Genomic DNA, 14,110 nt, shown 5'->3' on the forward strand with positions numbered 1-14,110 from the left:
AATGTAAGCCCTCTCCCAAAAAAATAATTTTATAAAAAAAGTGTCTCATTAAGTTATGCTCATTCTATAACACACAAATAAAGGGACCTTGAAGCTTATACAGTAAATATTGGCAGTGTATGACCTTTTCTCATCATTGTATATAAACTGGAAATCTCAAAAGGGTATGTTCACACATCACAGAAAATTTGTCAAAATTAATTTGGGCTACACCTCCTATTGATTTCACTGTGAGGCCACTTTTAGGTTTGCTGATGTTCTCTCACAAAATGCAAAAAGCAGATTATGGAAAAAATAAAAAGACTTGACCAAATTCTCCCAGAAAAATTCCCATCAATGAATGGGGATGTATTTTTTGCTGCAGAATCAAGTGGAAAATAATGCCTACATATAAAGGACATCTATCACCAGATAAAGAATGACTGGACCATTGTACAATCTCTTTTACCTCTTGTGTCAACCCCTTCATCCTCATAGAATGTAAGCTCTTGGGCCCTCACTCCTATTGTTCCATATGACTGTTTGTACTCTGTAATGTAATTTTATATTAGTATATGTCCCCTATGATTTGTAAACCGCTACTGAATTTAATGGCACTATATAAATAAAGATTATTATTATTATTATTAAGGATTGGAAACAAAACATTCAGACATGCTGGTGTGTGCACCCTCTAGCTGGATCTACTGTTCTTTTAGTGTTTTATGCCCTTGTTTTTAAGAAAAAATGGCTTTAAAAATGATGCAAATGAGCCTAAGGGGTTCCAGACTCCATTAACTCCTATGGAGTCTGGAGCCCCTCAGGCTCATTTACATATTTCAAGAGCCTTTTTTTTTTGTAAAAATTAGAGCACAAGAAGCTAATAGAAGAGCAGATCTTGCTAGAGGGGGCACACACCAGCATGTCAGTGTGATTGGTTTACAATCCTTGATCTGCTGATAGATGTCCTTTAAGACTATCCCCATTTCCTGATGCATAGTTTATACGGTTGAAAAAAGACACTTGTCCATCAAGTTCAACCAAGGAAGGGTGGGGATTAGATGAGGAAGGGATTTAGGGGAAACAATCCTATATAGCATAACAATCAATATTATTTAGGAGTAAAAAGGCATCTAGACCCTTCTTGAAGCTCTCTGCTGTCCCTGCTGTGACCAGCGCCTGAGGCAGGCTATTCCACAGATCGACAGTTCTCATAGTAAAAAAGCCCTGCAGATTTTTTTATTACCCTTTTTAAACATTTCCCAAATTATTAGCCTTTTACCCACTATGGAGTGATCTCAAAACACATTTTGTAAATTCACACAACTTCTATTGTGCATTAATAGATTAATGCTCATAGAAATGTCAGGGGAATGTACCTGTACCCCAAGGATCCCAAAGATAATGAAGAAGGCACAACAGATGAGGACAATATTTCCGATGGGTTTTAGAGAAGATATCAGCGTTTCGACTACCAGTTTCAGCCCTGGAGCTCGACTGATTACCCTACATAACAGAATACAAGAAACAGGGAGTACAGTTATATTCATCCTTATATTAGTAACAGCAATAATAATCATATACAATTCTACATATTCTAGTCTATATGTATATACTGGATATACAACAGAGGTTTCCAACTGTTTGAGCTTCTGAGCCATTGGTAAAGGGAACCCGTCAGGAGATTCGTGCTGCTTGAAAACAACACATGCTTGATTCAAACCTCATCTCCTCATACTGTACAAGAGGTCCATTACAAGGGGGCCCTTTAAAGATTTCAAGCCACTTGTAGTTCAGATAACATGTACTTTTGTCTATATTGTGATTCATTTATACAGAGGCCCCCACCCTATTCAACACTTCCCAGAGTTGAATCTTAATACAATTTCCTTTCCATTCCCTTTAAATTTGTGGTTGCATAATTTCCTAGAAGCCCTAAATATATCAGCCACCAAAACAAAGATGCGCGCTAGAAAGTGGAGAATGGTTGGTGATATCTATTAACCTTAGAGGTCGTAATGTCCTTAACAGGCGTAGAACCCTCAGAACTCCAAGAATTTTTGCTCCACCAGCAGACGCCACAGAGACCACAATGTCGATTAATGACACAAAGACGAGAAACCCATCCAAAATATTCCAGCTACTGCGGAGATACGCCTGGTCCCCAAAATAAAGTCCCAGGGAAACCACCTGAAGAAAACAATGAAAGTCAGAGCAATAAATTATACTGGAACAGAAAGATAAGAAGAACTTCATTTCCATAAGGAGAGGACAAATATGAATAAATACTTGACTGGCTCTGATTTGAATACACAGACGTACCTTTAATGTCATCTCAGCTACAAAGATTGCGGTAAATATGTAGTTTGATATACTGAGAAAAAGCCTCTCCTGCAAACAATAAGGAAATGTCATTAGCAATAGTGGAAGACGTGAAGATATAAAGGGGTTTTCCAAACTATATATTGTTGGACTATATTTGGGAAAGTCATTGGGGTCATTTATCTTTTTATTTTCTCCTAATTTTCTTTTATTCTTGTAATTTTTTAAACATATTTGATTTGCGCCTGAATTTGTGCCTTTTCCAATGTCAGCTGCGCAAGATTTTTTCAGTGTTGCGCCTGATATATTTTTAAAATCAAAATGTGAACGCATGGGTAAAGTCGCAATTTTGGCACAAATCAAGGTCAAAAAGTTGCAAATAGACTTTACTCCAGATGAGGTGTAGAAAAAACTTTAAAAGAAGTTGAAGAAAAGTTTGAGACTTTTGTGTGATTTTTGTGCAACGTTTTAATAAAAAGTCACAAAAACCCTATAGACACGGCTGCCTCATATATCAACCTCTGCGATAAATCAAACAAGTTCCAAAAGTCGGGAAAAATATATAAAGACACACACAAATGTCCCGGCTAAAGATAAATGACCCCATTGTATCAGTTCTGTTGGGGCTAGATATCCTGCTACTCCAGAGGCCTTATCGTGTTGTGTCCAGATGACTATAGAAACACAAAGAGATGTTAGAATAATTTTTGGCACCCATACCCTTGGGCAGCAACACCATTGACAGACAATCACCCCCCCCCCCCAAATTCCTCAAATAACTACTATTTGTACGATTAAAAACAACAGAATGACAGAAGAGTTATAAAACAAATGTTCTAGAATGATTATATCAAGAGGGTAAGAAAAAGAAAACTGGTCTTGTAAAAGATGTTCACATATAAAGTATGGCAGTAAAGATATCCGTAAGGATTCTTAACAGCATGTTCCAAAAGGGTTAACCTTCCAATCCCTGTCACGGCTTACTGACTTAATCAAGTTATATTACTACAGTCACCGCAATAAGAGGCAGGATGCAGCTTCCAGAATAATAAAGATGATTCTCACCGTACTCTTGTGCTCAATCTGAGGCCTCTCCAGAGCAATAGTGATGCAGTTGAGGAAAATAAATGCGAGGACCACATAGTCGAAAAGCTTGTGTGCAATTATTGTCTGACACATGATGCGAAACCTGCATAGAACGTAGACAGAGGCAATCACAGTTCAATCCAGAGAAGTTGCCTGGAAATGCTACCCCACGACACCGGCCTTTGTGTTAACTCTGCATATAAAATAATAACCATTGTGGCCTCAATACGACAGATAAGCGCTTGCATTATTCCTGTCTGTCTGACCAGATTGAGGATTCAGTGGTTGTTGGATTATATTCAAGCTTATGTCGTGCAATACTCCAGTAATTAAAACTTGGTGCCAGGAAGTTAAATTGCATATTTTGGCTTGCGAGTGGTATAATGAATGATCACATTGTAATATACAGTGATTTTGGTGCCACAACATCCTTGCAGCTGCTGTCCAAGGTCCTGGAAAACCTCTCATGCTTGTAAATTTCTCGCTTTAACTCTGAGCACAGTTATTTCTGCGGTGCGTGAACCTCATCTTATAGTTTCATGGTAGTTAGTGAACTAGAAGGAGTGGAGCATCATGTTCCATGAGGTTTTTATCAAACGGATGAAAGAAAACAGCTACTTAGTTCAATCAGACAGAGCCTCGCCACGTTTTCCAGGGCTGTAATGCATCTATATGTATCTATAACCATAGGAGTCCAGAAATTCTAATCTCAAGACAAAAGTTACTGCAATGATCTCTTTTCTGTAAAATTGCAAAAGATCAGAAAGTTATAGTTTTGAATATTATGCCAATTTGGTTCCGAAATCTTATAGATTCCCCAGTAATAATTTCATGATTTTTGTAGTGTGTGTGAGGAGGGGGGGGGGGGATATGAGGTATTTTACCAATATTCATCTATTAATAGTTATGCACCACTTTCTTGATATGTAAAGTGTAATCTCATGTATTTTACATCACCAGCCAGACATTCCTGTCCAAGAAATGGCCAGAGATGGAGGGTCATGTGAGTTGTGGACAAGAGCAATTGCTCTTGGAGGACCTTATGTTAGTATTCATGGATATCAATGTCCTGGCCGGGCAATTGGTCATGGACAATTATAGATACATTTGTGGCTTCACTTTACATATCAAGGAAGCAAAGTAGAAATTTTAATAGATGTATATTGGTAAACTACCTAATATCCTGCCCCCCACACTTACACACACATTGCAAAAAGCATGAGGCAGCACAGTGGCTTAGTGGTTAGTATTACAGCCTTGCAGCGCTGGAGACCTGGGTTCAAGTCCCAGGGTCAACATCTGCAAAGAGTTTGTATGTTCTCTCAGTGTCTGCGTGGGTTTTCGACGGGTTCTCCGGTTTCCTCCCACACTCTAAAACATACTGGTAGGTTGATTAGATTGTGAGCACCATCGGGTACAGGGACCGATTTGGCAAGCTCAGTGTAGCGCTGCGTAACCTGTGTGCGCTATATAAATAAAGGAATTATTATTATTATGAGGTTATGTGGCCAACCTCTTTAATTTTACAATATATAGAAATATTGTATTTCTTGTGTACATTCAGCATTATTTGCAGCAAGTAATTATTTTGTTTTATTAAAAATGTACAAGTGTCAGAAGAAGTTTAACTGGAGTAACAGCCTTGCTGGTAGAAAGTCAAAGACACTTGTGGAGATAACAAAGTAAAGCACTTGGCTATCTTCTACAGTCACATAAACCAGTAACATTCTCATCCTCAGTGGCTTCACAAAACTTCTAGTTCTTGGGCCCTGCAATTCTTAATTGACATTGGTATTTACTTATGTGATAGAGGCGGCTACCTGTGATTCTCTTCAAACTTTATTGAACTAAAGATCCTGGCTACAACTGCTGCACCACCACTCCATTTTACTTTATCCCATTATTCACAACTCCTCTTCAATGCCAATGCAAACAACAAGGGACTGGATATTCAGTATATTAAGTGTTGCAGTCCTTGTAGTGGTGGCCCCATTACTTAGATATTAACCACCTATTCAGTCATTCACCTATACACTCTTCCAGAAACTCATTCCATCCTTCACTTCCTTCATTCTGGTGAATTTGGAATTATTTCTACTGCTGTTACAATTTCGTAACAAACAGTGCCAATGATTTCAACACCAATATGCTAGTTAGGCTATATAATGTTAAATGGGTAGTCCCAATCTGGAGCAGACAATCTAGTTCACTGGCTACCTGAATAAACAGAATTCATTCCTCAGGATAGTGGGGGCTAGAGAAAAATTCTATCTGTGCCAGATTTAGAATGTAGAATGATTATTAAGAATAAAAAGAATTTGAGTTGGTAGGAGAAGTCAAAGGTCCTCTTTGAAGTATCTTTTCTACCTGCCATTCACAAAGGACAATATTCAAAGGAAGAAGAAGACTTGACCACAACACAACTTGGCTTCCTAAAAAAAAATACACAGCATATAATTCTCACTGTGTTACCTGTTTTGAGGTGAGAAAAGAAATATAGACCAGTCCTCTCGTATTTCACACCAATCTGGCCGATACGCTTCAATCATTTTTCTGATTCGGAAACATAGACTCTGTAAGGAGAAGCAATACTACGTTATGAAGGCATACTACTAAACTTTCCTTCCTTTTTATTTTCACTTAGCATTTTCCAAGTCACCAGTTTACATGTAATTGGAGCTGTCATCTGCTGCCACTATTCAGCAATATGTCATTTCCTTTTGGTAAACTCTGTACATGTCACACTGTTTAGTCTACAATCTCCCAAACACCATTCCCCTCTGCTGTCATCAGTCCCTCTCATGTAAAAACTTGGCAAAGATTCCTTGGAGGAGTAATATCAGTCTGATTATGACAAGTCCAAGATCATGTCTCATTATATCATATATCATGTTATATCATATTAGGCTGCCTTTGATGAATACTTCTACTTCATACTTTTACTTTGAAATCACGATTCACCAGTTGCCTCTGTAACTTTATTGTTAACTGCAACATTACATATTATATACTCTAAGTATATTATTTTCTTAATATACCCATTCAAAAGACAATATTAAAGCAAAACAATATTATATGACCTTTTCTCATTTTTAAATGGAGTTGATGCCTTCACATAAACAGGAGTAACTTGCAGTAGCCTAGTCTGACCACTATAGGGAGACCAGAGCTGTCCTTGTGCCATTCACTGCTCAGAACAACTGGTCTTAAGGTGTTACTAAAGACCTATTATGCATATATCTCATACAAGAAAAGGAAGTGTGCTTTATATGAGCCAAAAAGATCATAAAAATAACAATCTTTATTTCTATCAAAAAAAGAGACAAAACACAGAAACATATATGTTTTAAAGCAATTAAAAAATACAAATACCCCCCTCAAAAAAACGGAAACCGTAGGTCTGGTACCCACCATTTCTAGCCCTAGACATAAAACAGTCTGGTAATTGCAGGTAAATGGATCACAATAGGTAGGCATCCAACACAGGAAAATATTGTATAGGACAGTGATGGCGAACCTTTTAGAGACCGAGTGCCCAATCTACAACCAAAATCCACTTATGTACCGTGAAGTGCCAACATGGCATTTTAAGCAGTAACGTATTGCTACCTGTTCTTCAACATCTTTCAATCGTATCGGCCCCCTAAGGACACCAATTCAGACTCTCATTGTAGCTTCTCTCCAGGGTCTCTCTGTAGAGGAAGAATGAAGGGTCCAGCAGGGGGACCTCAAAAAGATACTACAGCCCTGTCCACACCTTCTCACTTTTCCTGCAGTTCCAAACAGGCAATGAAGTGTCGCTTAGAAATAGCGCTTAGAGCAGCATCTCCAAAGTTGCCTGGGACTGCAGAAAGATCTGGTGAATTTGTTCTTGTCTGATGAACTCTGTCCTGGGGTGATAACCTGAGTGCCCACAGAAATGGCTCTGAGTGCCACCTTTGGCACCCGTGCCATAGGTTCGCCACCACTGGTATAGGATGAACTCATCCCTGGTATCACCTTTCAGATAAGAAGCCACATGAGCTCAAGAGAACTATAACAATTTTGTTAGAAATCAAACATAACACATCATAACAGATGAAAATGTGTAGATCTATGCCCTTTTTGTCTCATATATAGCACACTTCCTTTTCTTGTATAAGATTATTGCATATTAAAGTGTGTGAGCATTATTTGTCATTTAGCTGTGGATACCTTTTCTATTTTTGGACAGTCTATTCTATGCATAGGTTATGTGAATATTCTAGATCTGGGGTATTAAAAAAATTAATGCATACTTACCCCCACTCCAGCTCCTGGTTCCTGTATTACAGCAATACTTGACATTGTACCTGACTTGGAGTCCTAGGAGGTCACAGGACCTGCTTCATCCAATGTGTGGCCTCCTGGAACAACACAGCTAGTGAAAACGGTATTGATTCCCTGTGCAGAGGAGGCCACTCACTGGATGAGGCAAGTTCTCCCAAAGAATTTTTATTTGTTTTTTTTTCTTACCCCAGCCCCCGCACTCTGGGCGTTTTCCACATTCAAAAATAAAGGAAATAATGCCTGATTAACCAGGGACACTTACTCATCGATACAGGCACTGTGACTATGGTAACTTTTAAAATTATTCTAATAATCCGGGGGGGGTCCCTGAAGTAATTTCTCTACAGTAAAGGAAATTTCAACACCCAGTCAGAAGGTGACATGCTCCTTGCACAGTGTAAAAACCTGTGAAGCTGTAGCACGATGGAACTCTAGTAACACCTTCAGAGCCCTTCTGGCTCATTAGCATAATTTTAAAAGTTGATTTTAGAAGAAAGGAGGCCATGGATAACAATTATAAAATGAGGTCCACAGTCCCTCTGACGAGATCTATGAGTAAGTGCCCCTGGTTTGTCATGCTGGATAGATTTCCTTTAACTTTTTTCCAATGCCAGGTTGGGGGATTCCCTCACTGGACAAATATTATTGGTCCCATAGATTGAATCCCTATAAATGTCTAAGGAATAATCCATGTTTTAAATGTATTTTATTTTCGAATACAAAAAGAAAAAAGGAAGGCATCTAATGACAAATAGTTTTATACTGTAAAGTGTTTTTTCACTGCCTTGCCAGAAGTTACTTGTACCATCTGGTACATTTTTTTTCCACCTGTTTGTTCATATGATAATTAATAGTGATAATTAAGAGTCTTATGGTGTACTTGATTGGCTGAAAGACATTTCAGGAAATAATAACATTCAGAGTATTTAATTACATTGTATTAATAATGAAATAAGACCTACATACAGATGTCTTTAGGATATCAGAGTTACAAAATGGTCGTGTTTCAGGGCAATATTTTTTTTCACAATATTGTGTCAAGAAGTGATATGTTTTATATATATCTGTGTGTAGCCACTAGTGGATGTTTTTTTATTTTGCAGCCTTTCAAGGTTTTTGTTAGCTGCTGCTAATATTGTATTGAATGAGAATTAAGAGTCCTTGGCCAAACCAGTGTGTGTGCAGGTATTTGCCAATATTGGCCTTATATACTCATTCTATATAGGAAGTGATCTATGAGGTCCAAACGTATCAAAGTCCAGCTGTGACTGAAACTTCTACTTTCCTGATGGATGTGCTGTGTAAAACAGAATCGTACAATTGTAATTGTTTGCCCTGCCCAAATCCATTTACTTACATAGTCAATCTCTTCTTCTTCCTCTTCCTTGTCTTTACGATTGTTCATCTTGGGGAAAACATCTTTCATGATCTGAGAAGCTTTTCCAGACGTATCATGATATTCTCCGGATGAGCAGGTTATTTTGCTGGGCACCTTGTGATTTGTGTGTAGTCCTGGATGCTCTGGGATATCTGGTGAGCCCTTGTTGTCTAGTGACATAGCCCTCCTGTTTTTTAGACTGGATGATCTTCTGGAATGTATTCTCTCTCTATGGTCCTCTCCTCGAGAAAGTAGAGATTCGTGTTCAGCAGTACATGGTCGGGGTTTTATACTGGGACGTCGGCCTAAGCTGTTCCAGCTGGACCTTCGGCTTCCCCATCCGCCGGTCCTGTTCCAGTGAGGTGGGCGAGTTCCTGCCTGCAAACCACATTAACATGGGTGACAAGCGAGGTCAATGCAAAACATTTAGAGAATTTAAACTTAATTGGCTGTGAAAATAAGCTTGGTTGACTTGTATGTATTGTGTACACCTTTATGTTATGTTTGCATTGTGTTTTTATATACATACTATTGGGGGAATGCAGTATTCTGTATAATACAGTGTCTCCCTTTGGCAACCTCTTATCCCTACTCCCTTTTGATTCGTAAATGTGCAAACAAGCAGTGACGTAAAATGTACCCATTAAAATGTAAAAGTAATTAAAATGTTAAAGTAATAAAAATCTTTATTCTTAAAGGAGACTTGTCATCTCTTCAGACATGTGTTTTGTGTGTCCCAGTATACATTTCATGACCTCATGATGCAATGATGCTGCATTATTTTTTCATACTGGGAACAATTGAAAGATCCCTTCACTGTACACAGCACAACCCTTTCGCTTTAATAGTATTCAAGTAGAAGCCTTATACAGCAGAGGGGAGGGGCTGTGCAGTCCAGCTACAATCCTGAAATACACATCTATTTTTCACAGATATGACTACACAGCCCTCCATGACTGCTACATAACAAAATATGCAATTTACATTGCCTATCGAGGGATTCCCTTTAAACCCAAGGGAAAGGTCGCCTAATTTTACCTGAGCTCTTTGGTCATAAGTTGTCCGGCCTAGTGACATCACACTGCTTTTCCTGCAGTCCATGGCCACAAGCATCTGATCTCTTTGTAAAGAATTCCTGGAAGTGTTCATCATGCCTCCTGCGATCTGCTGACTTGTTATAGGGTTGTTTTCAAGGTGTCCATTTGGAGTCATTGGAACAGCGCAAAACTTTGGATCTAAAAATTGAAGTCAATGTGCTGTCATGTTCATTTATGAGGCACATGATTTACTATAGTTAATACTGTTCAAGTTTTATAATCACAATGGCTGGCAATTGCACAGATGAGAACTGTATATGAGCTGGACAGATGTTTTGTGTTCAAGATCAATGGTCCTTGTAGTACCAGCTGAAGTTCCCCCTTCTGGAGACTACAGGGGCTCTGTTAACGCCCCTAAAGCACTTCAGAATCATTTGCACATTTGCATGAAACAAACATGGACAACAATATAATTAATTTGCTTTAGGTTGGGAGACTAAGTTTAAATGATAGATTTCCTTTGTTTGTGTTGGGGGAAGGATAGTAATTTACCAATATATATGTATTGGAAGTTCTGCACTGCATTCTTGATATGTGAATTGAGACTCCTGTCTTGTACCTCATCAGCCAGACATTCCTGCCCATAAAATGGCCGCAGATGGAGGGTCATGGATCAGGGTCTGACTGTCCATGAGCAATCGCCTATCATGGACAGATCACATGACCCTCCATCTGCGGCCACTTTATGGGCAGGAATATTTGGCTGATGAGGTAAAAGACTGGAGGCTTCACTTTACCTATCAAGTAAGCAGAACTTTTAATAGAGTATATTGGTAAATTACCTTATATCCTACCCCGACACTTACATACATATTGTGAAAAACATGAAGTGCCCAACCCCTTTAAGGATAGACATTGCCGTATTGATTTGTTCTGCCATAATGTATTAATATTGTGATATAAGGCACACAGTCCTGCTGACTCGCCTAATCATAGGACACTTTAATAAGAGCTAAGATCTTATTTTTACCTGACCCAGTCTGAATTTCGCGGTATTTATCACAGTCTTCTATGTTCGAGGAGCTCCTATCTTCATCAGAATATGATCTATTGGCATCACCCTATAAATAAAGAAACTGTAATTAAATATTTAAGATAACATTATTCTACATAATTAATATACACTATATCTTACTACATTTTCATGTCATGTCTGAACAATACAGGTGGATGATCACTGAGGATTTTCCATATTGTATCACATCACTGGCACAATCCTGCATATGTTGTACTGTATGTAAAAATACCATAAGATTACAGTGTAATGTTATGTGCATCTATCTATTGTAGCATAACGTTTGTGTTATTTGCACCCTATGACTTTGGCCGCACTTTACTTGGCTTTCTGTTGCACATTAATTCATCTTTTTTCTTACAATATGGACAGAATATTTATTATCCAATAGAATATTTGATATTTATGTACATTTGTCTTATGTAGTTTGCATACTTTTTCAGAATTTTATTTAGGCCTATTATTTAATGTTCTTTACCATACAGGCTCTACTGGGACCCTTATCAATCAACACTGGAATAGAGTAGCAGTCAAAATATGTGTAGAGAGTCAAGAGCGCTCAGTTTTTCTTAGCCTCTCTCTTTGCCTGTCTCATCGAGATGAATATAGAAGCAATGTGCCAGCATGACCACTGCTCTCAGATGGGGTGACAAACGTACTATTTTTTATGCTAACTGGGAGCTCCAGGACCCCTACACATTCATCACCCATACTTCACAACTTTTGCAGGAGAGAAACCACGCTTTTTGCTTCACCCCTTACTTCACCCCCACATAGTATAATTTCCCCTAAGTGCCTCTCCAGCTTCCCTTCACATTGTGTCCTCCTGCTCCCCATCATACATTTTAAAGGCCCCCCAGCAGCTCACCCACTTATTGTATCCTCCTCTTACTGTGCCCCCAAGCAGTTCCCCATCTTGTTGTGCCCACCGCAGTAGCTCACCCTGCTATTGTACAGCCCCAGCAGCTCCTCCTCACATTTTTCACTACCCAACTGCTCTCCCTTATACCGTGGCCCCCAGCAGCTCAACCACTTATTGTATCCTCCTCTTACTGTGTACCCAAGGACCTCCCCATATTATTGTGCCTACCCCAGTAGCCCCCCCCCTGTAATTGTACAGCCCATCCTCTTATTTTGCACCCCCAGAAATTCCTCCTCTTATTTTTCCCCTGCTAGCAGTTCCCCCTCTTACTTTGTACCCTTCCCCAGTGCCCCCCTCTTATATTGGCCCTAACCCTCCTAATGTGCCCCCAAAGTAAAATAGTAAACAGAGATACTCACCTTTCCCTGTTCCCCCGCAGCAGCTCCTCTCTCTTTCTGTTGTACATAGCAGTAAAACTGGCAGGGAGGGATGGCATCATCACGTAATGTCATCACCTGTCTGCTCTGCTACACACATCAGAATCAGAGGAAAGTGTCTGAAGGAGGTTCCAGCACATACCTCCCGCCAGGGAGGACAAAGCTCAAAAATCAGGACCGTCCCGCTGGATCAGGGATGGTTGTCAGGTATGCTGATCGCCTATCCCCAGGGTAAATAATGGATGGTAATTTGGTATAACCTCTATAATATACAGACACACTGACACAGTTAGCACATACACTATATTACTTTTAGTAATAGTAATCCATAATTACAACTTTCATTAACCTATGTCTTATGCATAAATAACTTCTTCACTTATATTTACTTATCTTTATTTATAAATCTTGAAAAATGCCTGTTCATGGTTGGGAAAGCTCAGTGATATTGTGTCCTTCCCTTTCTCTTAACTGCTGTATGTACTATATTACTTTTGTAGCAATTCTTGGGAAATCACTGCACATACTCCCCGATGGTTATTATCAGACATATGTAAGGCAGTGACCAGTAAACTACATGATTTTATTACCGTACAACCCAATATATATTTTTTATATGTGTTATCCTCCTGTAAAGTCAATTTTTCCTTTACACCAGGATGCCACTGTAATGTGATATAGGAGAATGTGGTCAGAATGCAATGTGGCACAGGACTATTGGAGTACAATATATTGTGGATGTGTTCTAAAATGGGAGAGAAGAATTAATAGAAAACTACCAGACACTTTCCACAGTTGCCTATTGCCACAAGAATAAAAAGCATCAACATGTTTTAATTCAGCTAATATTTTAGGTTAGTAGAATATTTTGTGTATGGGCAACTAGCAGAGCAATGAATGTAATCGTAAGCTCTAAAACAAGCATAGTGTTAAAAAATGAATGGAAACTGTGGTGCAGTAACCCCGCCCAGTAACTACCTGACAAATCCCTTTAAGTATACAAAAGTGATACATACCTGAACAACCAGATCATATTTACAACAAAACAGACTTTTTTAGAAAATGTTTTAAGTACAATACCAGATATTGGCAATGTAAGGGCGAATTCACAAGGTCAGTTACTCATGAAATGTGTTGCATCACATACTGACCCAACTTTTGGAGACCCAATATGCAGCAAAGCTGACAGTGTAAGCATTGCAGTTTCACCTCTGCTGCATATCAGGGAACACTACCAAAAAAGAGGGAGAGCATGTTTCATGCCTTGTAACCACCTTGTTTATATGTTCTATTTTTAAATCGGATCTAATAAACTTTGACTATTTTAGTATTATATGCTCTCCCTCTTTTTTGGTAGTGCTTGCTATTTTGAGCATATGAGTCCTTTGTACTCTTTGTGCCCTGTTGCACTTTTGAGCGCTGTCGTGCCGTTGTGCATTTCTTTCAACCCTCAGCCCAATTTGTTTTCATCACCCCCTGAACTTTTACTAAACCAAAAAAAGAAAAGAGAAAATCATTTAACAAAATTTAATTTTGCTTTTGATTTTAGCCCAATGGCTGACAAAATAAGAAACGCCATTTATAAAAATTGGTATATAATTAAATCAGACCCACAATTGAAGGGAA

At 38.8% G+C, this 14,110-nt stretch overlaps 1 protein-coding gene across 2 annotated transcripts in view; it reads right to left on the reverse strand.

Annotated features, from left to right (window-relative positions):
- The window catches only part of CACNA1I (calcium voltage-gated channel subunit alpha1 I), a 510,641-nt gene that overhangs the window by 74,272 nt on the left and 422,259 nt on the right, over nt 1–14,110 (reverse strand). For both annotated transcript variants that reach the window (XM_072127725.1, XM_072127724.1), the window contains exons 15-22: nt 11,141–11,231; nt 10,112–10,308; nt 9,053–9,451; nt 5,860–5,960; nt 3,367–3,490; nt 2,302–2,370; nt 1,985–2,169; nt 1,359–1,485 (exon numbers count right to left, since the gene is read on the reverse strand). In XM_072127725.1, the coding sequence (XP_071983826.1) occupies nt 1,359–1,485; nt 1,985–2,169; nt 2,302–2,370; nt 3,367–3,490; nt 5,860–5,960; nt 9,053–9,451; nt 10,112–10,308; nt 11,141–11,231 (1,293 nt within the window). The remainder of the gene's footprint in view (nt 1–1,358; nt 1,486–1,984; nt 2,170–2,301; nt 2,371–3,366; nt 3,491–5,859; nt 5,961–9,052; nt 9,452–10,111; nt 10,309–11,140; nt 11,232–14,110) is intronic.

This window comes from Engystomops pustulosus, chromosome 10, assembly GCF_040894005.1.
Source record: "Engystomops pustulosus chromosome 10, aEngPut4.maternal, whole genome shotgun sequence".
NCBI classification, from domain to species: domain Eukaryota; kingdom Metazoa; phylum Chordata; class Amphibia; order Anura; family Leptodactylidae; genus Engystomops; species Engystomops pustulosus.